The 26,898-nt window shown below is 32.9% G+C and overlaps 1 protein-coding gene across 2 annotated transcripts; it reads right to left on the reverse strand.

Annotated features, from left to right (window-relative positions):
- Window positions 1–2,372: 2,372 nt before the first annotated feature.
- LOC113506202 (phosrestin-1-like) lies at window positions 2,373–12,424 on the reverse strand. 2 transcript variants are annotated; one of them, XM_026889048.1, is made up of 3 exons: window positions 12,270–12,424; window positions 9,963–10,127; window positions 2,373–2,586 (listed from the first exon to the last, which is right to left on the reverse strand). In XM_026889048.1, exons 1-3 carry the CDS (start codon window positions 12,299–12,301, stop codon window positions 2,454–2,456), a joined length of 330 nt encoding a protein of 109 aa, XP_026744849.1. In that variant the 5' UTR covers window positions 12,302–12,424; the 3' UTR covers window positions 2,373–2,453. The 2 variants fall into 2 exon arrangements, with proteins under 2 accessions (XP_026744849.1, XP_026744848.1); XM_026889047.1 differs by lacking the exon at window positions 12,270–12,424 and adding an exon at window positions 11,451–11,659.
- Between the last annotated feature and the right edge of the window lie 14,474 nt (window positions 12,425–26,898).

Here is a 26,898-nt window from a genome sequence, read left to right on the forward strand (position 1 = left end):
AGTTATTTTACTATGTCTAAGCTTGTTTAATTTTGTCTTTTGAGAAAAAATACTGAAGTTAGACAACAAATAGCAATTTTTATAAAAGAAATGAATTTCTTAATCTTTTCATCAACTCTTTTGATGAAAAACTGAAATCAGAGATAAACGTTCAAACCAATCTAAGCGAGAACAATTTTCCAGTCCGAAAAAAAGACCTATTTTTACACCAAAAGTAATACGATTAGCGAAATTGGATGCCATGAACCTTAAATACAAAACTAAAGAGAGAAAATCTTGAAATATCTCAGTAACTGGACTCTTTTGAGCAGAAAAAAGGCTTTATTCGACGAAACTACAAAATGTGTTGCCTGATCAAGCGTACCTTGTCAAAGAAATGTCTTAGTTTCCTCTAGAAATCATGATTGAGTTAAATAAATGTCGGTACCAAAAATAGCGACATCTATTTATAGAGCCTTTCTCTACTGTAAGGCTGAATTCACACCTGCTTCTCTAGAGAAGCGATATTTCTACACTTTATAACGCTTTATGATACAAAATATTTATACTATTGGACTATCGGATACTATAAATATCGCCCAAATGTATAGAAATGTCATTTTTTTTCCATAATTCACGTGACTTTGATCTGTCGTCTACATTCAAGTTTTTTGACCTTAACGATAGAAATGTCACTTGGCTAGAGAGACTGAGATTCGATTTCAATTCAGCTTACCAAGGTTCACTGCTAGACATAGGATCTAAGAGAGGAGAATAAGGTATTTGAAAAATAAACCGTTTAGTCCGACAGACAGATTTCAAAAATATAATGGGTATATTTATTTATTTAAATATCACACTTATCTACCATTACAGGTTACTTAACCTAATGCGGTAGCTAGGACTAAACAAAGGTCTAAAGTATTTATGCGAACTAGGGTTTCAAAGATTGAATTATTATACACATAGTTGCAGGTCTTAATTCCAACAACTGTTTTAATATGTAATTTTCTGATATTGTTTCTTTTATCTCGTAAACTAAAAGTCTCGTGTGACGTCATTTGCCAGTACGCTTTTTACTTGAAAGTGATGTTTTTCTTGACACATCCCCCGAGTGGAATCGTAACCTTATGATTCATCTAGGCCCAATTAGTTATAATAAAAATGATTAAGCTACCAAGTCCTTTCGTGGGTTTATGAGACAAATTAATACAATTTAAAGCAAGGCTTTTCTTGGCAATTTCGCTTTAGCCAAGAACCCTTTGAAGTTTTTTCAAATCTGTTGTCCAAATCTCGGAATTCTTTGACACTGTATTTTTTTGGGTATTTCATTTTCATGGCCAATTTGCTTAATGATATTGAAGGTAGAGTCGGTAATTTAATGTCTGTTTATTGAAAAATATATAAAAATGTTTCTAAATACATAAAGAGTTGTGCTAAAAATCAATTATGTTTACCTATTCTAAAGTGTTTTGCAATGCTTGTATATAATTATGTCGCAGCCAATTATCTTCATTCTCCGTTTACAACCTCGTTACTTTGGTATATACAGCAACATTCAGCAGTTTTTCTTAAATCATATTTAGCCATTTGTTCAAACAGATATACTTACCGCAATTTACAAAATAGTTAATCTGGTGATCAGTTAAAGGACATACCTAGGTCTAAATTTACCTTAGTGATATTTAATATTATTTTTTTTGTAAAAATCAAAGCAGTCATAGATATCGAGCTATTTTTCAAAAACTCTATATGTTTGAAGGTCCCTTGTTGGACGGCGCTGGTTAGTAAAAAATCTAGGCCGTTGATTGAACGGTTAATTAAGTTAATTGGCTTCAATATACACAGCGTGTTCTAAGACTCAAATTATGTTTAAATACTTCATTTGGACGTCCTAAAATAGTACCTTCATAAAAATCTCTGTGAATATTTTAAACAAATTGTGCTTATTACAAAATCATCAAGTGCGAAATTTAGAAGCTCATTTTTTAACTTCCTTTGAGAATAAAAATAAATAAAACCGCAGAATCAATAATAAAAATCAGATTTACTTGAATCACTCTGTATATGATCGCAAAATTCATGTAGAGCCGACATTAAAACGACCTTTATTATTTCAATGAATATTTAAGTAGCTCACTTAGTAATTGTCCTGAGCTTGCATGTTTTGCAAAGAAAATTGTATTGTGATCTATTTGTGGTTAAAGATCGGTGCACAGTGGTAGAGCTAATTTTTATGACACTCAAGAATAGACTTTAAATCTAACTGCATAAAGAGCATTATTATTTTAAAAAAGGTAGCGTCGAGAACACGTGAGCAATTCAGTTGTCTTTTTGTCACACATTTTTGAACTTAATATTTATAGTTTTATAGTCTATTTTCTCTATTAACCGAATGTTATGACTTATTGTCACACATTTGTGAACCTAATGCGAATAGTTTAAGTCTATTTTGCTCTATTTGTGGGTAAAGGTTAGCAGTTTACCTGTAATGGGGTGTTTGGCTCTCTGTCGTGGTTGCAGTGTAGCGGCCATATTTGAGCTAGGCTCATTATAGCTTCGTTGCAGAACTTCAGGCCCATGACTTCCTCGTCTTCTCTGCCATATCTGTAAAAGAAATGGAATTAGAAAATTCTAGTCGTAACATAAATGTGCGGTCTGTATGAATGTGGTTTTGTCAAAATTCCTTCTAATGAACTTATTTTCAAAGTGTTAGGTCTCTCTACGTTCAAGAGATCTACATCTACAGTACCTAAATCAAAACGTAGCTTCCTTTTCCTGATGAGCTTATGAATAATACAAATATTTTTGAAACTCGCGTGAGCTTGATGCAAGATTGCCCGACGAGTTTAGGTCCCAACCGGAGACTATTTATTAGATGACTAAGGACTCCGGTCTTAACTAGTCGGCCAAACAGTACAAATACGCGTGAGTGAACAGTTGCCACTTTTGCAAAAACACGACAGTTTTTTTTTAATTGCTCAAAATAATTATCCAAGCTAAAACGTAAATTCTAGTCCTTTAATTTCAGATTTAATATAACAAATATAAGGAGATTAACCATCAAAGAGGTTTAAATACCTAATCAGTATCCACAATCTTTTCGACCCTAAATCTACATAAATATACTTTTAATCTCTTTTATGCTTTTGGAAGACGAAGTATATTACAATACGATCCATTAGGCAACGTAAAACCTTCCCGACTCCCAAATTATAATAAATGGAGGCAGTCGAGCTTTAATTAAGGGGCAAGGTTGCCAGTGTTGCCACGCTATGATACAGACTTCCGTTATTTTTGGGGTGGCGAGGTTAAAATTATACGGTGATTTTTAAATCATTTTTAGATGCTTTTGTTTTATTTTCTTTAAACTGTCGGAAATTTAGAAGTAACAAGAATAAAAAAAAACAGACAAATTCCAAATTTATTTTTTTGAAGTTGGTTTAAATTATTTACATAGAAAAAAAATATTGATAAACCACATCGAAAACAGTAATATTTCACACAAATATGTCACCTCAAATGAATCCAAAGGCAAATTCAATTAGTTAACAGAAATTGAGCTTGCAATAGTGACAATATCAAAGAGTTTTAATTTGTTACCGTAACATTAAACTCGACAGTAAAAGCAAGCTTTAATTAAACTATTGAAGTAACACGAGCTTTTAGCTAATGATTTGTTTTGCGACTGCAAATCAATACAGCGCTCTATTTTGCGTCAAGAATTATTTGTAACTAGCTATTAGCCAAGGGTCTGTCTGCTAAACATCGAAAAAGATCACACAGGAACATCAAATCCGGATACTAACTATTCCATGTGTAAATCCTGGTTATGGACTATTTGTGTACCAAGTTTCATCGAAATCCGTCCAGTGGTTTTTGCGTGAAAAAAGAACAAACACTTACAATAAATATTCGCGTATGTTATACTAGCTGTTGCCCGCGACTTCGTCCGCGTGGTTAGAAGATATAAGTTATAATTTGTACCTGCCTTCTATCTATCTATCTGCCTTCTATCTATCTTGTAGGATTCAGTCAGCGTTTGCAATGTAAGCGCAAAAAATGTGTTTTTTTACGACCTCACATTAGAAACCTCAAAAATTGTAGCGTATATGTTATTCTGATGTAGGTATAAGCTATATTGTGGTAAAGTTTCATTCAAATCCATTCAGTAGTTTTTACGTGAAAGAGTAACAAACATCCATACATCCATACTTACAAACTTTCGCCTTTATAATAGTAGTAGGATTAGTAAGAAGCAAGATTGCATGTAGCTTTGAATGTGGAATGAGTGCAAATGTTTATATACATTTTCGTAGCCGAAGGGTAGAATCAAAACACTATTAGTAAGTTTTTTTTTGGTATAACGTTTTTATCACGCGTATTTATCGGGATTGCCCAACTAGTTTCGGACCTAATCGGAGTCCTTATTCATAAATTGATAATAAATCCGCTTCATGAAAGGTTTCATAATAACCTATAACTAAGGTTCCACTATCTGTGTATCGGTATCAGCGAATAATGACAATATTTGGCGCTATAAAAAGTAATTAAAAAGAAGAAAATACAGGTTGTTTACATAAGTTTCTCTATTTAAACAGAACTCTCATTAAAGCGAGTCTAGCATGTATTTTTTTTACAATTTCACAAACTCAGGCGAAGGCAGTTGAAGGGGCCCGGGATGTTTTTAGTCGGTGGGAGTCCGACGTATCCCCTCGCCGTAGGTTGAATTCATTAGAGTTAAAGGTACCTTACCTACCTAGCATCAACATTTAATTAAAATAAAAATACAAATCGATCTACGAGAATCGATTCCAATACTTTATTGTAATCTCTTACCAACTTTCCTTGTTTCGAGTTCGCAGACGACAAAGGGTGACATCTGTGTCTAAAGGCATTTATAAAAGTTTTCTCATCAATATATCGATTATCGATTAAACGAATGTCGAACATTTATGTAAAACGATTTAAGATTGTAAGGGCTTGGTTAGACGATGGGAAAATTATTTAGCGAGTTGCGATATGCAGATATATTATGTTGCAGAGCGATGCAAAAACGGTTAGTAGACAAACTTTTTCGGCCGTGACGGGTTCAATTCCCACCCAGAACAAATGTTTGTGTGAGTAGCACGATCATTTTTTTCCGTGTCTGGGTAATTTTTTTTTATAATAGGTATATACTATGGATTTAGACAAATTTAAGTGTGTTTTTCAGCTGTCTAATATTCATAAACAGCGTACTTTAGTTTGAGACTATATTATTATAGCGTTAGTTTTTTTATGTAAAATGGTACATGCTTAACTACTAAGCTGGTCTCACAAAACAGTTCAAACTGTTGACATGTGAGATCAAAAATTAATACTAGATTAACCTTAAATTATTTTTTACAAATAGCGGTGTTTTTCATGTTACTTATGGTATAATATTTCATAAGGTTTTTTAGTTTATTTTTAAATTTACTTTTATTATATTCTTCGCCAATGACCTTGAGCAAGTATGGAATACTTTTCTTTAACATAATGTCTCCATAAAAGTTAGTTAATTTAGAACATTTCTCACCCAGTCTAAGTAAGCCCTAACTGTTTGGTTTTTAGCTTTGATATTCTTTGTGTTTTTATGTTTGGTCTTAAACTTTCTTTGGCCTCATAAATACAAATAAGAATTTTTTACATCAAAGGTTTTGGTAAGGCTTGAGAAAATAGTAAACGTATATGAAAAAAATGTATATTTTCTTTGATTTGAAATTAAATCATTCAAATAGTAACATTTTTATCTTTTTATATAGTACGCAGAAATTTTATAAAATAGAATACAAATATATAGTAAAAAAAAATCGAACTGACCCATAACACGTTTTTACAACACAATGAACTAATTCTTACTCTTTGTCAGAACCTCAGTAGCTTTGTGTGAAATTCCCAAAACAAACTAAATAGAAATCGCTCAACCCGTTCGGGAGCTATGATGCCACAGATAAACAGACAGACACGCAAACCTTATAACACCCCTGATTTTGCGTAGCGGGTTAAATATTGATTCCACGCTGCGCTGAGCATCAAATACGAGCAAACCGTTTTTAATGTACATTCAAACAATGATTGTCTTTTTACCTATGTAGTTTAAATGTTCAGTGAAAGCTTTTCAAAGGGTTTTAATAATCATAGCCATTATTTTAGTATTAAGCGATGCGATTCTAATCAGTGACCTTATTGGTCAAAGCTTATGTTCACGTTAAAAGGTTGGTCATATGTATTTGTTTATTGATAGCAATAACAATTGATAACTATATATTGTTAAGCTTACAGTTTGTGGGAATAAAACCAAAATTGTGTAGAAATAAAATTTTCTGCAACTTCTCCCACCCTTAAAATAAATTAAAAATATTGAAATAACTAGGTCACAACCAAATATATTTCTTTAGAACAGCATTAACGACAAATATTACCTTGAATTTTGGGAAAATTTCCCGAAACTACAAGAACTAACAAATGCTTCATTTTTGTTATTTACCCAGTTGTTATAATTAATTAGTTTTCAGTGAATAACAAAATAACAGAACATAAATATAATAACAGCTTAACAATGTATTTAAAAAGTTTAAAAATACATCGGTAAAAAAATATTTTTTTCCGATAAATAATTACAATCATTTAACGCTGCACTACAACCACTAATTGATCGGACACCAACACATCATACATATCACATATATAACATCGTTAGCAATGTACAGCAAGCAATAGCTTGTTCATATCTCCTAACATTATTCGATAAATCTCGAATCATCTAAATGATACATATCTCGCATCTGATTACTAAGTTGCAGGATATTACATTATGCGACGATCTAGATATGTTGAGATTTAGATTAAGATGTCACTTGGTATTAATGGCAACAGCAAAGCGACTAGCGAATCTTATCGTAATCTATGTTCAACATACAAACTTATTATCATCTCATTTGTGTTATGTTTACGGTAATTAAGGGTTCACTGGATGGAGTGGTATAACCTAATCCAGAGTCTCGGGTTCGATCTCCAAGTAAGACAAGTTAATAAGCTTGAATTTTTATATAAACGGCCCACAATGACCGACTTTTCCGATCCACGGATGTAACAAGCATTAGTGTCTCACCGCTTTTTGTATTAAAAAATATATAATAGGGGCCCGCGTTTGCGATCCGTCTCTGACTTACGTATTTTCTAATTTAGAACAAAGGAAAAAAGGTTTAATATAACCGAATTATTAATTTTGAAACTGCTAGTGTTATACTTTGTCGGTAAGGTCTTTTCCTCATTAATTAATAAAAATTGTATTTAACATTCCATTCAAAAAGTTGCGTTTTGAGAGGTATTTAATAACAGATTTCAAATATTTTTCAGCTGCGAAGTAAATCGCGTAACATATCGAGCACTGTAAGATTTCAAAAGTAAGTAATGCTTATTGCAACATTATTATAACATACATCATACCAAGCATGACCAATGTTAGTAAAGTGTTATACGGAAACTAAATAAATCCTTAATTTACTCAGCGACTTTTCAACTAGATAAATATCTCAGATTTTGGCAATATGCCTCGAGATTCAACCACAAACTTTTTAAGATGATTTACCAAATGTTTCTAATATTTATTTTATGTCTTTTCAAAATAGTTTCGGGTGGTTTGTGGTAAAAGTAACATTTTCCTCTTCGTGATTGCGACTTGCCTGAAAATATTTCGGTTCTTTCGATATATGTATTTGCAAGAGTATTGTTGGTTTATTCATTTGACAGCAGGATATTTGAGTAAAATATCTCATATCAGGTAAGTTTCAAAAAACATATTGGATACTTATTTTTTAAGTAAATCGTCAGGTACGTTGAAATTTCAGGGTAGCTGAAAAACGGCTGGACTGATTTTGATAAAACTTGAATGGAAAACGTTAGTATTTAGATTTTTTAAGTCTTTTAATTTTTATCAACATAGGTACTGATGACTTTATTATCGTCTAAAATAATTTATTCCCGTACTTTATCCACCTGAATGAAACATACAATTTTTTTTTCTTAAAAAAACGACTCCCGCACTAAGTAGGTAATTTAATCCTTGTATCGCGGGGGCTTACAAACATACAACTCACCGATCGAACCCGCGACACGTTGCGCACAGTGGGTTTGGCGTGGTGACCTCAACCACTCGGCTATCCGTGCAGTAATTAAGCGCGTACGACACACAAAACCCTCTGCTAAACAAACCAATGCTAATTATGATGAACACGAGACGATGTCATCGCGTACACATACTATATGAGACTGGGTACTTGTTTATTACCGAACCAAACCCGGTGGGGGAAATAATACTCGCATTTTGTAAACAAATTTTACGGGATTTAGTTGACGAAGAAGAAGATATTTTGGTATGTTGCGGTACCCAAATGGTTAAAAATAGAACTATATTACTAATCTTCCGCTGACTGCCTGTCCGTTCGTCACCAGCAAAATAATTTAAAAAGTACTTTTATAATATCTGAAAAGACACAGGTACTTGCCTCTATTGGAATCGAAACTGCACCTCGTGCATTCAAACCTATACATAGAATGGCAAGGGTACCATGAAATTGAATAATGTGTTACTTTTTTAATTCTTTAATTGATTACAAAGAGCGCAGGGTTCCAGGATTATCCACAACATTTGCCCTCACCGTTGCAAACGATATCTTGTAGTCACTTTTTTCTTTTTATGTTTCAGTGAATAATCACTGTAAACAATACTATTTCAGAAAACAGAACCAGGACCATTAAAGCGTATATTTCATTTTAGATTAAACAGAATGAATGTTTACTTTTAACAACGACTCTTCCTATTTCACTGCTCATAGTAAAATATATTATTCCAGCTAAAAATGTTATAACTTTGAGTTTAAAAGTGTTAAACAACGTAAAAAAATAACTGTCAGTTAAATGTGCTTTTTATGTTGTATACCTTTTAGCCGGAATTACTTTTATCTATTTTTTTGTGTAAATATTTAAGGTTTTGCTTTGTTGACGCATGTTTTGCAACATTAAATTTGAACTCAGGTCCAACACAGGTAGTGGATGGTAAACTGAGGCCCAACTCGTAAACCAACGTGATGTATTACGAGTTGGGCATGCGTTTAGGCATGTTATACATTAATGTTTTTTCTTTCATGTGAGTTAAATGTTTGGGTAACCTTCTAGAAAATAGCGGGATTGCTTCGATTCCTTTGTGCGGGAGTCGTTTAAAATATTTGAAAAAAAATAGTATTTTATTTCCATGAATATAATCTGATACATAAAGCACGGGGGGCCTTGCACCACTTCTTATGGCAATATCATTGCAGTTGTGGAAATTTGAGGATAGACCAATTTTCTTGAACGTGAAAGAGGTTGCATTTGGTCCCATAACCTTCTATCAAGTTTGGCTCAGCTGATTTTATTTGAAATGGGTGTATGTTTTTTTTGTTAAAATGATATATTAAGAAACAACTTTTAAGCAAATGGATATTAGCAAGCCGATAATAGGTACTTTATATATTATTAAGATTTATTGATATAATGCGGTGCCAGACTAGTTTTTAAACTTGATTAACCCGACCGGTGTCTACGCCGCCAACTTTAGCATAATAATCATAATAATATTTCTATAACAAAAACAACGATTTCAGGGTTCTTTACACAAAAGATAAAACGAAACCCCTATCACTAAGTCTCCGCTGTCTATCCATCTCTCCAGCAGGCAGTCACCAGTCGGTATCTCATGAAGCATGATAGCTAGACTTGTATTTTTTACAGATCACATATATATATTTTCACCTCTATAACGATAACATTGCAATTAAGCCATAGTTTTTAGAGTCAAAAATTTTCTAAGTCACCAAAAAATGTTTGCAATTTGTATTTATATAGCCAATTTATGAAGAACCCTCAGCATCGCAAGTCCGACTAACAATTTACTGATTTCATTAAAAGTTGAACCTTACCTAAAGGTCAAGGTGACTTGTCCATATAGCTTCTTGTTCTCAAGGTATTCCGGTTCAACATGCAGAACCCCTTGGATTCTATCGATGGAGCCGTTTTCCACCACCAAGTCTCGGGACGCTAAGTAAAGCGTCAGTTTGTTGTTCGGCGATGATTTTTTGAACACACTGTAAAACAAAAAAAAAATTACAAAACATTACTTTAATTGTAATATGTTCTCGCATATAAAAAGTGAGTTTTAGGTACAGTACGACGAAAACTGTTTTTGACGTATAACATAAGCATGATAAGGGCTTTTGCAATAACGGAAAATATCATATTTTTTAAAAATCACCTTAATTATAATTTTTAATTTTGTTTTATGATGATTTTCTGCAATAAAATTATAAATAAAGATTCAATTGAAAATATTGATTCACAAAATATAATCTTGAAGGTAATCTGCATATTGAAACGTATGGTAACCTACTTGCTACCAAACTTCTTTTTAACAATAAATATATCAATATGTGCCTGTTTCTGGCTGTTGCTGTTTAATCTAAGGAAGATGGTGACTGTCTAGATTATATTAACGTAAAAATGAGCCAGACTGGGTGTTCATAAGGTCAAATTGCTGAACCAATTGCAAGCAATCTCAATATGCTCATAAACTGGGGGCCTACCACCTACCACAGAGAGATTATTACAGTTGTAACAAATACTAAATATAAAAAAACTTCAAATAAATGTTTATGTTTAGAAAGAGTATAGCAGAACTACAAAAAATCCCTATCTCAAAAACTACTGAAACTTTTTTGATGAAACTTGCTGTGGTTAATAAGCTGAACAAAAATTAGTAACATAAATACATAGACATACGAAAACTGGACATTTCTGGAAATATTAAATAAATACGCGTCGAATTGATAACCTCTTTTCAAGAAGAGTCGCCCCTGTTACCGTAGTAATAATAATGTCACTTTGGGATCTCGTGGTAGGTCGCCAATTGCCAGCTATCGTTATGAACCCGCAACCAGAGCTGGTACAGCAAAATTAACACATACGTCGACCAATTGATAAGGTCAAGAGTTTAGTTATAACATTTATATATTAACAAACCCAATTTGATGGAATTGAGCTATTGTGTCATTGTACTTATGTAGGTCAGGGTATTATTTCGTCTAGAAATTTCTCGACAAACAATTTTATATGTGGTTTCAAATGTTTGATGTTTTTTTATCTAAAATTCACAACCCAAGCTGCTGTGAATTTTTTATGTGAAGGACAAGTAAGTGTTATAATTCACCAAAAATATACACAAGAGAATACTGTATAACTTTTGTGTTTTAGCTGCTAATATAATTTCGTAGTTGATTATTTTTTAAACTCCTGTTGAGACATCCAAAAACATCACTTTTCACAGTTTATCAATTTGCCAATTGATATTGAATAGGATCTACATAATACTATGAATATCGAACGTATTAATGAGTTTTCACAACTTCTCTTACATTGCTCTACCTAAACGGATAATCTCACAATTTCTGTCATCATCTTCCGGGTCATTCAGAACCAGAATATTTGGAGCTGTTGGTATGACAGGCTCTGGCTTCTGCTTCGATTTCAAGCATCTCAAGAGTAACAATTTCAACATTTCGGACGGATTCATGGAACGTGGAGACCAGCGTCCAAATGTTTGAGGAGATAGAGGATTTTGTAGTGTCTCAAGGTCACAACGGTCAAAGGTTGTTTCGAAGGCAGACTGGACAGTGCAGTGTTTACTCCTGCCCACAAATATGGGTTATCACGACTTGGATCATCTGAAAAGCATATCATCTTGTTACCTGACGAGATTTGTTTCGTCCATCATGTATTGGAAAGTTTGTTTCGGAGTGTTGGTACTAATACTACTGGGCTTTGGTAGTAGTTTTTTTTTTCTGTGGTAAAAGTATTTTTGGGAAACAGGAATATGCATAGATATTCCCGTAGCTTGAGAAAATGTTGGGAATAAGGTGAGTTTAAACGTAGCGGGTCCGAAAAAGCAGAGAAAATTATTTTAGTCTGAAATACAATATGTGTGAAATTATCTACATATAATAAAACCATTGAAACACTTAACGTCCCGGGAGAGACGATTAACTGCCTTGGAACCCGCAACGAAATTAATCAAAAATTGTAAGAAAAAATATTAAATTCATTGTTTATCTTGATGTCAAAGCTTAGAGAAAAATAAACTAGCTTCATTTATCTTCTCGTTTCGCGGTGAGTTTTTAAATATATTTTTTTATTTTGATTAAGAAAGTGAAATATATTGATTGATGATCACTTACCGTTGAGAATTGAGTGCGTTATCAGTCGCCATGACTGATGTCTTATGTGATCTGTAACAAAGAGAAATATATTCAATTTTGAAATAAATTAACTATAAAACAATCAACACCACTCTTTGATGAACAATTCTAACCGACAATTCAAATTGCATAACATATTCAAGTCACATTTAATCACGTTTTAAAATGATGAATGAAATTAAATTAATAATTTTATATTTAAACACTACACATTCACTCTGAGTGCCAAATCAGATAAAACTATTCGTTAAATCATTTAGTATTTTATTCAATGCAATAATGTTCAACGTTTAAAACTAGTTTTAGTAATAATGCGATATATTTCGGCTTATAATGTTTATGTTGTGTTCAGAATTTGGGGATCGTCTTGGGCAAAAAATTCGTCTGGAAAAATCACGCTCGATCCGGTTATTTATTCATTATTTTATCGTGTTGATACTGCTTTGGATAGATTATATAGTATTTTAAAGCTATGCGCTTTGTATGATTTTGTAAATACCATTCAAGTGCGAATAAACACTCGCACAATGGGTTCCATTATTTTAACGACAAAAAATCTTGTGAGTATAGAGCTTAAATTAAATTAATAATATTTTTTTTGTGTGTTGTTTATGAGATACAAGTTGGTGGCAGATACCGGAATTTAAGTAGTATAGGGTACCGTTTGTATATTAAATATTTTGATATGTTTGTATTTTCCCTTCGGCGCGGGACCCTAAATATTTGTATAAATACCTATGCATATTATATATAAAAGTCAAGTATTTAATTTATTACGACAACGCGCTTATCACGTTTATCTTACTAATAGGTTGCAATACAGGTTTAAAATTTTCTGGAGTATTCTCTTAATTAGGTAATGCATTGGTTTTTTTAACTTATGACATTATATTTATAACTTTTTCACGATACAACTTTTTAATCACAAAAATATTACCAAGTCGAGAGTCGAGTGTGTTGCAATGTAAATTAAATGCCGAGTGAATATGTGTTAACTCTTTATACTCAAACGGCTGTTTTAAGATCCTAATATATTTAATTAAAATTAAGGCTCCTTTCTGCACCAATCTAAAGAGTCGTGTTGACTTGCCACACTGCGAGTTCCGTACATAAAAAACAATTTTTTGGGTAGATACCCGCCTTTAAACTTACATATAAACCACCTTTATTTTAGGTATTTATTGGTATAAAGGTAGCAGAAATATCATCCATGAAAATTGTGACAGTTTAGATATGACGGTTCATGAGATACAGCCTTGTAACAGGGGTAACAAAATGAATTTTGCTTACAAGCCCATTTAAACCGCACGTACAACCGCGGGGCGAAGCTAGCTAAATCTAACTAAGCTTGTATTCCTAATTTGAATATTCACTTTATATTTTTAACATAAAAAAGGAAACGGCTTTCATAAAATAATGTTGCCAGTTTGCTGTTTTATAAAATTTTGTAATTTGCATTTTTTTTATATCGTTTTTAAATTGGCGTAAAAGTTATACACACCTGTGTATGTAATTATGTAGATATAGTTACATTTAAAAATATAAAGTCTTATTACGTTAACTAATTTTAAAGTTTGATCAATTTAATATGCGATTTTGTTATGAATTCATCTTTATATTGTAACTAAATGGAAATTGTTTATTTTGAAATTCGATTAACATTTACCATTTTGTTATACGGATAGAGATATTATCAATCAATTGAAAAGTATGGCGACCTTAATCAAATTACAAATTTTTCATCACAGGTTGAAAGTACACATGCGAACACTTTATATAGATTTTTTCAATTTTGGCGTCACTATTAATTAAACATATACCGATATACGTGATCTGTAAATATTTAGATGCTTTTCAACTGTGTTTAAAACGTTGTGCAAAATGGGATTCAGAATTCACTAATACATAGATCATCGGCGAAAAGTAAGGCTTTACCATCGATTACTTTGGTACTTATAGCACCTAGCTACAAAGAAAAATCAAGGTAGTTACTGAGGTAGCCCATTATTATTTGAAAGGTCAAGTTGACTGACCTTTGCCATAAATAAGGTTCCTTTTCAGTGCTTAATGAAAGTTTAAGGCACAATTTAGAAGGCTTATCAACGTTTATGGTCTGCTAATGACCGGCCGGGTTATCGCATGATAAACAGCTGTTACATAGATTTAATGTCACCGTGAAAATGTGAACATTGTTAATTAATACTTTTATAAACTAATAACAGTACTAATAGAGTAACAAGCGACTGTTGGTGACGAATTGAGGTCTGTCTTTTTCGGATCGGAAATTATTCAGACCGAAATTATTCGCTTTGGGTTCAGTGCAAGGGAGCGTCAGACTTCCAAGGACTTAAACCCACCCATGTTCCTTATTAAGCATTTTACGTAGCTACGGTAAAGTTTTCGGACTTTCCCAATGGTTCGGCTGGGTACTGGGAGTCTACCACCACGTCTAAGGACGCCTAACTTCCTTGGGTTGCAGCTAACGTGAAGGAAACACAGCCCATCACCAGTAACCAGAGTAACCTTTCTTGAGCCTCCACAAATGTTTAAAGACTAAAATTGTCTGAATCGGTTCAGACGTTTACGATGGTGATAGGTCTTCTCTTACTAGAAGACATTGCCAAGTCAGGAATGGCGGAGAGCACCAAATAAAATCCAAGCACGTTAGGTTGAAGCGTAAATTTCTATCAAAATCTAAGGAGGAGTGCTTTATCGCTGCGTACAAGATTGTTTAATGTTTGTTTTTTCATTTAAACAGTCATCATAGTGCATATGATTCGTACTTACAATACTAAAAAGGTTGGGACAAACTTTTTTATTCTTATACTGACCGGAAATATAAGCCACCATACACCCACATAAAATAAATTCACATTTGAACTTTTCGTCTCCAGATAAAAATAGTTTTGATCCCTTTGACAACCCTTTTAGACGTACTAAAACAAAAAGTCCCTAACGAGTTCTGTTATCCATTTTACCCAGAAAATGTGAGAATCTTTTTTACTAGCCTAAGATTCTAAAGTGGAGAAAATAGTTATTTTTTCTAAGACAATTATAGTTAGTATCAGTGGCAACAAAAGTATTAATAGAATTTGACGTGTTTTCCTTTTTACTTATAGAAATCGGTAAGGTATTCTGGAAGCTACGGTAATATAAATTCATATACTTTAAACTTTGGGCAAATTAAAAATTTACCCCTTTGAAGATCATTTTTCAAAATTCTATGGCACTTTACAACATTGTTCTAACGCATTCAACATGAGAAAACAAAGTGAAATTCTGAATAAACCTCGAAATTTCGGTTCGCTTTTCTTCTTTACACAAAAAGAGGTCATTAACCTACGGGACAGTATTATTGTTTAGTTGACAGGATCATTTCTCAAGCTTTTAGATTAATGTCCTCCGAGGACAGACAGCCGAGAACCATGACCAGCATTTTTGTCCAGGAGAAACACGAAAAACCTCTTAATAAATACTGAAACATCCATGTAAAAGAGATGCCGCTCTATGTATTGTAGTGCTCTGTCTCGCTTCAACAACCGCAACAGTAATATACTTTTAAAACGAAGTCAGTAGTCCCCAATTCTGTAATTTATTTATTACTTGCCTCCGAAATAAAATGGCTTGCGTGCCTCAGTAGATATCATTTCGTTTAATGGACAATCGATAGTGCCATATTTGAAATGTTACTTAGCACTCGGTCTAGGTATTTAGTCCATAAATAGAGCATTCAATCGATGAAATAGATACTTGCCTGTTAAACTTTCCGACAGGTTAAAGGCGTTTTCAAAAACGATACCTCTTAAATGTATTTTTGACTTTACAGTCCGTTTGCCAATAGCACATTGATTTTAAATATGTCTGTTGAAGAATCAACCTAGCCAAAAACGTTACTGTATACATCATTCCACACATACACGTCCTATTTTGTATAGTTCCCTGTTTAGTTCAACAGTGCAGGCAAACCGCGTATGTTGCAAAATTGCGCAGTCATGCCGTACAAACACGCTCTGATTTGACTACACGCCTCAACAGGTAAATAAATACAGGAACTATTTTAGGTAAGGTTAGTTTTTTAAAAAGTTACAAAATAATATGGATAAAAGAGACGATAAAGTTATTGAACAATTTGTGATTTCGGCAAGGATATTCAAATTTGTTCATATTATGGAAATATTGGTAATGAACTTCATAGAATTGAAATATTATTATTTTACCAATTATATGCGAGAACAATAATCTTTTTTTTTGTAATTATAATAGTATAATTAATTAACTTTAGCGAATTTGTAAAAATGAGCCTCATAGAGTGACCTAAATAATTGACATTGAATTATACCAAAAGTAGCCTTATCAAGGCGCAAAGGTCAAGTAGTAATTTAGGAATAACATTAAGGAAAATGAACAAGAAGAATTTAATTAAGACTCGTGTCTCACTGTTTTATGCCAGTTACCGCATTTATATAGGAGCAAAGCCACTCGAACTGGACTAGCTTATTTGTTGTACCTACTGAAACTACTCGTAATTAGCAGTTTATGATACCAGCCCTTTAGATATTCGGCAGGTGTGTATTTTTTTTATTTTATTATAGAAAATAATATGAGCAAATAAATGAGAATATTTTCATTTTTTTTACAGTTACATTCGACAGTCAAAAACAAATGCCAATTAACAATTTTGTTGAAAAGAATATGTGCACAATGAAATGTGTATGTATAGAGAACAGTTTAAACACAAAATAAGACAGGTTACTATTTAAATCCTGTGCAAAAAAAAACTAGACTGAATTTAATAAATTCTTATACAAAAATCAATACATCCGATCTAGAACACGGCACTAAAAAAATATAACCGTCCAATTTTATTGACTAATCTTTTTCGTCCAGACGGATGTGACATAAGGACAAATCTATAAAATTAACGATACATAATAAAATCTTTTTAGAAGCTTTTCCTTCGTCATATTTAAATAAGGTTTATATTTCCGTAGCACACAAAAAATTGTGCTAAATCAATGGGTCAAGTAAGTTCAGGACTCTCACCATGATATCGTCACTAGACCAACTGTTCACATTAAGACAGAGATAGCGCGCTATGCTCCGCCTATCGGCGTCTCACTTCCACAACGATAGCGTTCGTATTTTTTGTGCTCATGGTACAGGGTTGGTTGGATCGCCTGTGGGCTTGTTTGATATAAATTATTCGAAATATTTCGAATGTTTCCGGAGCGACGCCGGACCATAACTAAACCCGAAATGTTTTGGTTTCAGTCAAAGGTATCGTGACTCAGCTGTTATTAGAGTTATTTTGTAACTGTAATTACTGAACAACGTCAGTGAGAGATTAATCATTGAGTTTATCTCAAAGGTTTGTAAGCCGTTGTGAAAGTAAATTTTGTTTATTCAAAATAATATAGTGATTGAAGAAAAACTATCTTACGTTAAAAATGGAAGAGCATTGTTTTCCTTTTCAAAAAAATGGTTACCCGTCAAATTTTGTAACCGTACTTAACTATGCTTAACCTCGATGTATGTATGTTTGACAAGCGGACGTTCTACATAGGTATAGGTAAAGGTCTACATAGGTAACTCTAATAGAACATAGTACAACAAATAATTGAATCTTTGATTAATGGTAATGATATTTTTTATTCATTTTAAAGCCCGATTCAAAAAAATTGAGACTCGGGAATCGTTTGTCTGGTTGTGGCATTCATAGTCCCCGATTAGGCTTATTTGATTTTAATTTTCTTAGTATATTTTTTTCTAAATGTGAAAATCGATCGAGACTTTTAAAGGTTGTGGAGGGTGAGAGTTTTTAGCTTTATGTTATACAAAGCAACTAACAGATAAGACAAAACATGCATTAATATGCCAATTTATTACAATGCATCATTTCCATATGTGAGATGTATAAACAACATTGTCTGTTGTGACTTTATAAATGTGCTAATGGATCAATATTTTACACTGAATGCTTGGTATGAGAACATCTCGCAAATCACACATACATATGGCGGACCAGCTCCTTAACTTGACTTTATAATGATGTAAAGGAAACTTTGTTAATCTTTGTCTCTCTTAAAGTAAGTTCCGAGTATTTTGAGATTTTAAACAGTACATTTCGCACGTTTGTTTTCGTAGTTCCGTACCCAAAGAGAAAAACGGAACTGTGTGAGTGAGGCTTTGCTGTAAGCCCAACGGTGGGACCGGCGTTTATCACTTGGCTGTATCTCAAAAACTGGACATGACATTGCCAGATGTCATTTTCTCAAAACTTAACCTAACAAAATGGCCGTATTTTACGGCCATTTTGTTAGGTTAACATTTATTTTTATTTTTTCTTCCTGTTTTTTCCGCCTACATTCTGTTTTACCTGTTATTTAAACATCATTTTATTTAAGTAAAAGATCTTGATAAATCGTTAACAAATAAATAATTAATTATGTTCCATGATACAGGATAATTTCCTTTCCAACATCATTAAACATTTCACAACGCATATAGTTTAACAGCCACATAAAAGTTCTACATACGGACACAACGACTATCTTACGAATACAAATTGTATAGAATGGGTGACATTTGTAACCTCTTCAGAAACAACACACATTACAGTCGAGAACTCCGAATAAACGAGCAAGTGTCTCTCTTGATGTGTGGGATACATTGTATCATTATTATTCAGGGTTTTGTCATTTACAAGACATTCACTTAGACTAAGAACAGTGTATAAGTTGAACATTACAGTTTAAGTTAGAAAAGGGATATAATAAAACTAGCTGTTGCCCGCGACTTCGTCCCCGTGGGTAGAAGATATAAGTTATGATTTACACCTGCCCTGTTTTTTTCACATTTTCCATTGTATCTTCGCTCCTATTAGTCGCAGCGTGATGGTTTATAGCCTAAAGCCTTCCTCGATGAATGGTCTATTCAACACAAAAAGAATGTTTCAATGTGGATCAGTAGTTCCTGAGATTAGCGCGTTCAAACAAACAAACTCTTCAGCTTTATATATTAGTATAGAAGAATAGATAATAAAGTCTTTTATTTTTTATTTGTTTCGAAGTTTTTATTAATTTCTATAAGATCTCTAAGAATCTGGAAAATTTTGAAATATGAAATGGTTTAAATGAATTATAATCATAATGTTATTATGTCTAGTTATTACCGCAACCAAAAGTTTAAAACCGTTCGTAACAAATAGGTACTAAAAATCAAGTTGAATTTTTAAGTAAAGCTTGTTGCAGCCACAATAATGTCGGTATCTACAAATTCTCTTACCATTTATTTAACATGATTAGAACTAACCTAAGCTTGTACAGAAACCTCAGTGTCACGAGTCCAACTCGTACTAAACCAGTGTTTAATGTATATTTAAGAGTCAAAACGTCGCAATCCCATACATACATTGTATCTGTAGGATCACTTTGTCTCTCCCTAGCATGAACTATTGTATCAATTTGAATCTTCTGTTCATCATCGTGAAAGGCTGACAGTATGACACAAATCAATTGTCTGCGGTCAAATCGAACCGCAAACATCTGGAACATGGCATTATCAATAGATGTTGACCCGTCATGTCTGATGCGAGTACATAACATACCTATATGACCCACTAGCTGTTCCCCGAAGACTCGCCTGCTACAAATAGAAAATTATCCCACGGGAAAATAAAATCTTGATGAACACCGTCTTATGTGTTAATCCTGGTTATAAACTATCTGTGTATTCCTCCTTTTTACTATTTCTGATTAATTTCGTTGCGAGTTCCAAGGCAATAACCGAACTTCAGTGTTTCGGTTGTGTTCGTTGGTTTCAATGTAGATCCTGGCTTACGAGATCAGCGAGATCTGTGTACCAAGTTTCGTTGAAATCCGTTCAGAGGTTTCTGTGTGAAAGAGGGACAAAAATCCAAAAGCACTTAGGAAGCGGTGAAGGGTGGAAAGGGTGCTGTCCAATGTAATCTGACCTTCAAAAAGTGCTACTTTGTAGCCTAATTTGAATAAATGGCTGGCCATTTTGATCTATCCATACATACAAACTTTCCCGTTTATAATAGAATTTTAGTAAGAAGTAGACATTTGCAGTATTGTATATATTACTAGCTGTTGCCCGCGACTTCGTCCCGGGGTCGTGGGTAGAAAATATAAGTTATGATTATACCCGCCCTGTTTTTTTTCCATTTTCCATTATATCTTCGCTCCTATTAGTCGCAGCGTGGTGGTTTATAGTATAAAGCCTTCCTCGATGAATGGTGTATTCAACACAAAAATAATTTTTCAATTTGGTCCAGTAGTTCCTAAGAATAGCGCGTTCAAACAAACAAACAAACTCTTCAGCTTTATATATTAGTATAGATGTGTATGTATATAATATGGATATCAGTGTAGAATATTGCTTATTAAGTTACCCACATCACAAATCAATGCCTATTATGTACATACTAATATACAATTAGATGTAGGTTACATGCAGTATTAGCTCTGTATTTCAATAATTACGATTAAATTGCCTTGTTAATTAATATCATTATGCCTGAGCATCAAATTATTAATTTAAAACAGACTTTCACGTTACTTTTGATGAATATACAAAGTTTTTCAGTAAATTTTCTTTGGTTTTTCATTTATATTTCCTTCTTTTTTTATATCGAAAGAGGCTTTGGTATGACAGTAAGACATTTGTAAGTTAATATCATATTATTGTAATACTCCCGATCGAAACAATACCAATCGAAACAGCAATAACAATTTGCAAAGCATACGCTTATTCCTACAGGGAAAATAATAAAATAATGTATAATATTATAGAATAAAAAATAACGATCTCAAAAATAGCTACCTCGGTAAATATTTTCCCTGACGTCACAATCAAAGTTAATAAGAAAATATTTGCGTGAAATTACTCCTGTTTTCCCGAGACTTTCCCCGCCGAGCGGCTGTGATGGCGGTCCATTGCGAGGAAACTTAGTTTCGAATTAAAAGTCTGAGGCTTCGAGCAAATTGCCCGTAAAATCTTTTTAATCAAGCTTATTTGTGATAAAATAACGCTGTTTATGATACAGGTGAAGTTATTAGATTATGGTTTGAGGCAAGTTTTAAACTCATTTTATTAATTTCACGATTGCAGACAAACATTTAATTAAAAATAATTGTTGGCTATACCTATCGCAAAATATGCAATGTCAAACGACGCTTAATGGAAAAGTAATTTATGACGAAAACATAATCAACATTAATCTTTATTGGAACAAGTATTAATGCGATATATTTTTTTCGCATCTCTTTCGTTCAACTTATCCTTATCCATGGATTTTAGGATTCAATTAAAAAAAAAGCATTTCAGCAGTTCTCTAAGCATAAAATTCTTAATTTCTGTGGTTTTCATTCAAAAGTTAAAAAAAAGAGTAAGAGAGATAGATATTTATCGCGTTTGAATGGAAATACTACTCACACCGTTGGCTCAGCGACCCAAAATGTTTCTTGACCTCTGACACGAAAGAGCGCCACTTTACCCGATATTTAGCCACTTCTTGCCGCATCCGCCTCGACTATCACTCCAGCGATATTTGGGTCGGCCTACAGGGCGGAATGACAATAAAATCCTTAATATCTTGCATTACTTAAGTGAAACCGCCTGTACCCTACCCATCCGTTTAGGGTTGTCGTGATAATTTCCATAACGCAGTAATATCACACAACAGAGAAAGCAATGCCTGTACTATGAGATAATACAGGACGCTGATTATTGTAGAAGCGAGACGGTAATACACTTTTCATATCGACATCTCGCTTTCTCAACCACAGGTCTTATATCAGGAAGTCCGCAGATCAACGATATTTATACTGCGTCATATACGATATATTTTGTGAATAGATAGCCATATTATATCCGTATGCTTACATTTAAGGGTAGTCGTCCATTTTGGATTTCATCGTCCATGCTATTATGATTTATACTTAGTATTTTTATCGGGAATTTCCTCTAAACATTTGTATTAATGGAAGACCTTGACTTTGGAGAAATGCTTTTGGGATATAGCTGACAATTTATGAAGATATTATCATTACGTATGGGCCGGTTCTATGTGGCCCAGACCGAGAATGGTGGAAGGATTTGCTGGAGGCCTTTGCCCAGCACAGGGACTTAATTGGCTAGATAAAAAAAATCATCTATACAGCATGTTTTTATTTAATGTTTCATAATGTTATATTTATTAAAGCATTCATAAAAATATGTTATGATTTTCAATCTGGTGTAATTGACTTTAATTATCCGGTGGGCACAAAAATGAAAGCGTACTAAGTTTTCAATCCAGGGTAAATTTTTTTCCGGTAACTATACTATATTAAAATGTAAAATACTTTGATGGCGGTTATAATTACAGGCAAAATCGTGATCAAACCAATCCAGGGTGACCTATAACGGCGGATATATTTTTTTTTACGAGTTTTGAAACATTTAACATCCAAATCGTTATTGAATTAAAATCACCTCATAAATTTAAAATAATCTATACTAATATATAAAGCTGAAGAGTTTGTTTGTTTGTTTTTTTGAACGCGCTAATCTCAGGATCTACTGGTTCGAATTGAAAAATTATTTTTGTGTTGAATAGATTTTTTATCAAGGAAGGCTATAGCTATATAACATCACGCTGCGACTAAAAGGAGCGAAGATACAATCGATCACGTGGACGAAGTCGCGGGAAACAGCTAGTATTAAAATAAATCGTTCTGGTTAAGACACAGAACAAATTAATTTTCTTTCATATCCCTCTGTCAATTACCTTCACAGAAGTTGAGGTTTAATTAAGATTTAGAATAATGAAATTCAATTCGCGTTGCCTTTGAGAAGTGCAATTATTTTGAAAAAGATAGCTTGTATAAAATCTATTAATAAAGGTTTGTTTTAAGTTAATTAATGAAAATAGATGAAATTTAATGTTTTATTGCAAAGTATCGGTAAAATACATTTTTTTTTGGTCTTAAAGCGATGCTAGGATGTTAGCACTTTTGTTTTTCATAACTACATATTTTGTCTTTAACATATTGAGATAGGCTGGGGAATAAAACTTGGCTTTTCGAACTTAACGGTCCTATTAATAAACAAAGATTATAGTAAGATTTATATGTCTTGATTAAGCTTAAAAATAAATATAAGTCTGAAAACTTTCCTATCTTATTCATGCTCTTGGTTAACAATTTTTAGTATCTAGGTTTGCCATTTAAATAGTAGTATCAAAGAGTAAATCAGTCATATTCTTTTTAGCCTAAAATGTTGACTGACGTTTAAAAATAGTCCAATCAATAAAAAACACGCCTAAAAATAATTGGAAACAGCACGATTCGATGATTTTATGAAATAAAACCAATTGAAACGGATTATCGCTGAAAATTTGTTACGGGTCATTCACGGCCAGATAGTTTATAATAATACGGTCCGAGCCCGGTTTCAATCAGTTATAATTGTTTCTGACATGACTTTATAGCAATTTAAACGGGATAGTTTAAAATGTAGGCATTATTATCCTTTTTACTAAGCGTTTTCACAAACATATAAGTCACATGCAAAAATATTCAGACATACAGACTTAAAACAAAAGGCCGTGGATCAATAAATGCCTACGCGAGAATCAAACTCGTGACATGTCGCTGTTGGCTCAGTGTTTTGGCGTCCTTACTTACACCACTCGTATATTCGTGGAAATTGTTTATAGACTAAATCATGCAGCAGCTTTCCTTGTGCCGGCGAAGAAGAATGTTAGGTGTATATTCCGATATCTTCACCATCATAAATAAGGAGAGGCCATTAAATTTAAAACATTCAAAAATATGATAAGGTAACGGAACCATTGTTTTCTTAATGGAAAAAAAATAGTTAGTTATCAGTTACCTAGTTTCAGAGCTACCATATACAATCTGTGGAATATTCAAAATTTATTTTTTTATTTTGAGAGTTTGTTTTGATTTTCTTTTTAGAGTAGATATCACAAAAATGTCGACTCCAGATTTTTTTTTAAATATGAATTTGACATGTTAAAGATAACATTTATCCTATTTGTAGGAACAATGGATAATATCATTTCATTTTATCTTTGCGCCCGTTTATATGATTATTTAATTTAGAAGCTTTGATTTTTGTGACAGTGACATAAAATTGACAAACAAAATGCGAAATACAAGTGACAGAGGAGAATGGCATAAACAAAGTGAGTCCTATGCCCAGCAGTAGATTATTCAAGCTGATCATGACTTACAAATGAAAGCTGTATTAGTATCCAACGTCAATATATACCTACAAAGACTTTATACATATAGACTATACTATAAATTATAAATAGACTATATTATAGCGACGTACAAAGATGACAAGAATTTAATATAACCGGCTTGTACTTTCTATATTTATCTTTTCCTGCCTACCGTGCGGAAAGAGATTGATTTCCTAAGTTCACCTTTGATTTAATCTGTGAGTCTATTTCAGAAACAAACATTGGGAACGTGTCTTCATACCTGATGGATCTTCCGTTTATAATCTGTTGTGCTGTTACTGTATTTGTAACAACAGGATAGGTTAAGGCGTTGTTAAATTTATAGAGAACACTTATTGGATAACTAGCTGTTGCCCGCGACTTCGTCCCCGTGGGTAGAAGATATAAGTTATGATTCAGGTATACCTGCCCGGTTTTTTTCACATTTGTCATTATATCTTAGCTCCTATTAGTCGCAGCGTGATGGTTTATAGCCTAAAGCCAGCCTTCCTCGATGAATGGTCTATTCAACACAAAAATAATTTTTCAATTTGAACCAGTAGTTCCTGAGATTAGCGCGTTCAAACAAACAAACTCTTCAGCTTCATATATTAGTATAGAGTATAGATAACGAAATACTGAAAAATAATCTTGAAAAATTATATTCTACTATAAATATAATACTGAAATATGAATAGAAAAATAATTGTCTTATGCCTGACATGGTAGATCAGTCATAAGCTATGATATTAAGTTCCACAGTGTATTAAAATTAAGGACTTGTCACATTACTTGGTATCCTCAGGCAAACTACGGCACTACGACCGCAACGGGTACCTAAAAACAGGAATTAAAAACTTGGAACGATTAAGGTATTTTTGTATTTGTTTTAATGAGGATTAATACCATGTTTACCAAAATGCCTTGTCAAATATGTTGTTTATTTAGATCAATATTTCTCCGTTAGAGAATTTTGTCATTTTGCTTGACAAATAACTTTTGAGCACAGGTGTTTTTGATGCCATGTGACAGCCCAAAGTAATATTTCATTGTTATTCTGTTAGGTTGGTATATTCAGAAAAAAATACGTGCCTCCATGTTTTTCATTAATCTGTAGGTCTAACATAAAAGTAGCAATCATCTCCATTCAATTTTGTTCAACACATTATTCTGCAGAAGTTTATAAATCATTTTATTTAGTTCGTTTTTACTATCGCAAAAAGAAAAAATGTCTTATATTCTTTAATTGAGTATTTAACTTAGAAAAATAACTAATATACATTATATATGTTAAAAAGATCTAGATATTATCTACATTTTATAAATTTTGACAGATTTTATAGTTGTTAATTGCATTGTCATCTGGTTTGAGGCTACCCTAAAAATTTCAGTCTGCTAGCTTATTGGGAAGTGCGTCAAAATTGAGTTGCAAAAATCCAACCGGAACGACAAACAAAACAACAAGTGAGTTCATAAAAACGTGGGAAAATATAAATGGAGATGATGCAGTACCTCCTTGTAAGTTGAAGCTAGTGTGACGTTACGATTACTAGTATACTGTTTAGTGACAAATGACTTACTATACCCCACTTTCATAAGTTTCACCGCGTGCTCTTCGTCTTTAGAAATTCATCAAACGAGCTATTTCATCGAAGTTTTAAAAAACATCTATAACATATTTTAAAAGTGCCTGCAAGCCAATTTCTAAATTAGTTGCTGTAGTTTTAAAAGCTAAAGTAGAGCTTACTTAAGACCTGAAATACAATCAGCCAACTAGCTGCAGATTGCTAACAAGCAAGCTAGAAGTCATTTGAATTAAAAACATTCAGTAACAGTCGGAGTCTTGTGAAACTTGAGCTTTTAATGTTTAGTTCTTGTAACAAACAACTTATTTTCCTTGCGAAAAGCAAAAACTATTTCTTAAAGTCAGTTCAGTTATTACCTCGTTTTTTCAAATTATTTGTGAAAAGTTTATATAAACCTCTAAACATTTGATATTTTAGAGTAAAAATGGTGATTTACAAAAAGGCATAAATAATTTGACTACACGGATAGCCTAGTGGTAGATTCAGCCACAAGCATTCATGGATCACACAAATACTTGTCTACGCGGGGATCACACCCGCGACGCGTTACTGAGGTTTTGGCGTGGCGATTTACACCACTTTAAGAAGATTTTCAGAGCTTAAAGTACAAGCATACAACGCAATAACTTTGATATCAACAGGAAAAGAGTCACGTACCTTGATTTTTCCTTGGCTCAAAGCCAAGTCTTGCAAAATACTTGAGCGACATTACAACACATTAATTACAAAAATCCCGCTTTGTTAATTATCGTTGTTTTTGTACAAC

The sequence above is a fragment of the Trichoplusia ni genome, assembly GCF_003590095.1.
Source record: "Trichoplusia ni isolate ovarian cell line Hi5 chromosome 5 unlocalized genomic scaffold, tn1 tig00000945_group4, whole genome shotgun sequence".
NCBI lineage: Eukaryota > Metazoa > Arthropoda > Insecta > Lepidoptera > Noctuidae > Trichoplusia > Trichoplusia ni.

What these genes read in the sequence shown, in the direction of transcription:
- LOC113506202 (XM_026889047.1), bottom strand. Translation starts at nt 11,608, where the DNA reads ATGAATCCGTCCGAAATGTTGAAATTGTTACTCTTGAGATGCTTGAAA. An exon ending in ATCCGTTTAGGTAGAGCAAT is followed by an intron (nt 10,128 to 11,450) that starts GTAAGAGAAGTT and finishes TTTGTTTTACAG; the next exon opens with TGTGTTCAAAAAATCATCGC. An exon ending in CAAGTCACCTTGACCTTTAG is followed by an intron (nt 2,587 to 9,962) that starts GTAAGGTTCAAC and finishes TTTCTTTTACAG; the next exon opens with ATATGGCAGAGAAGACGAGG.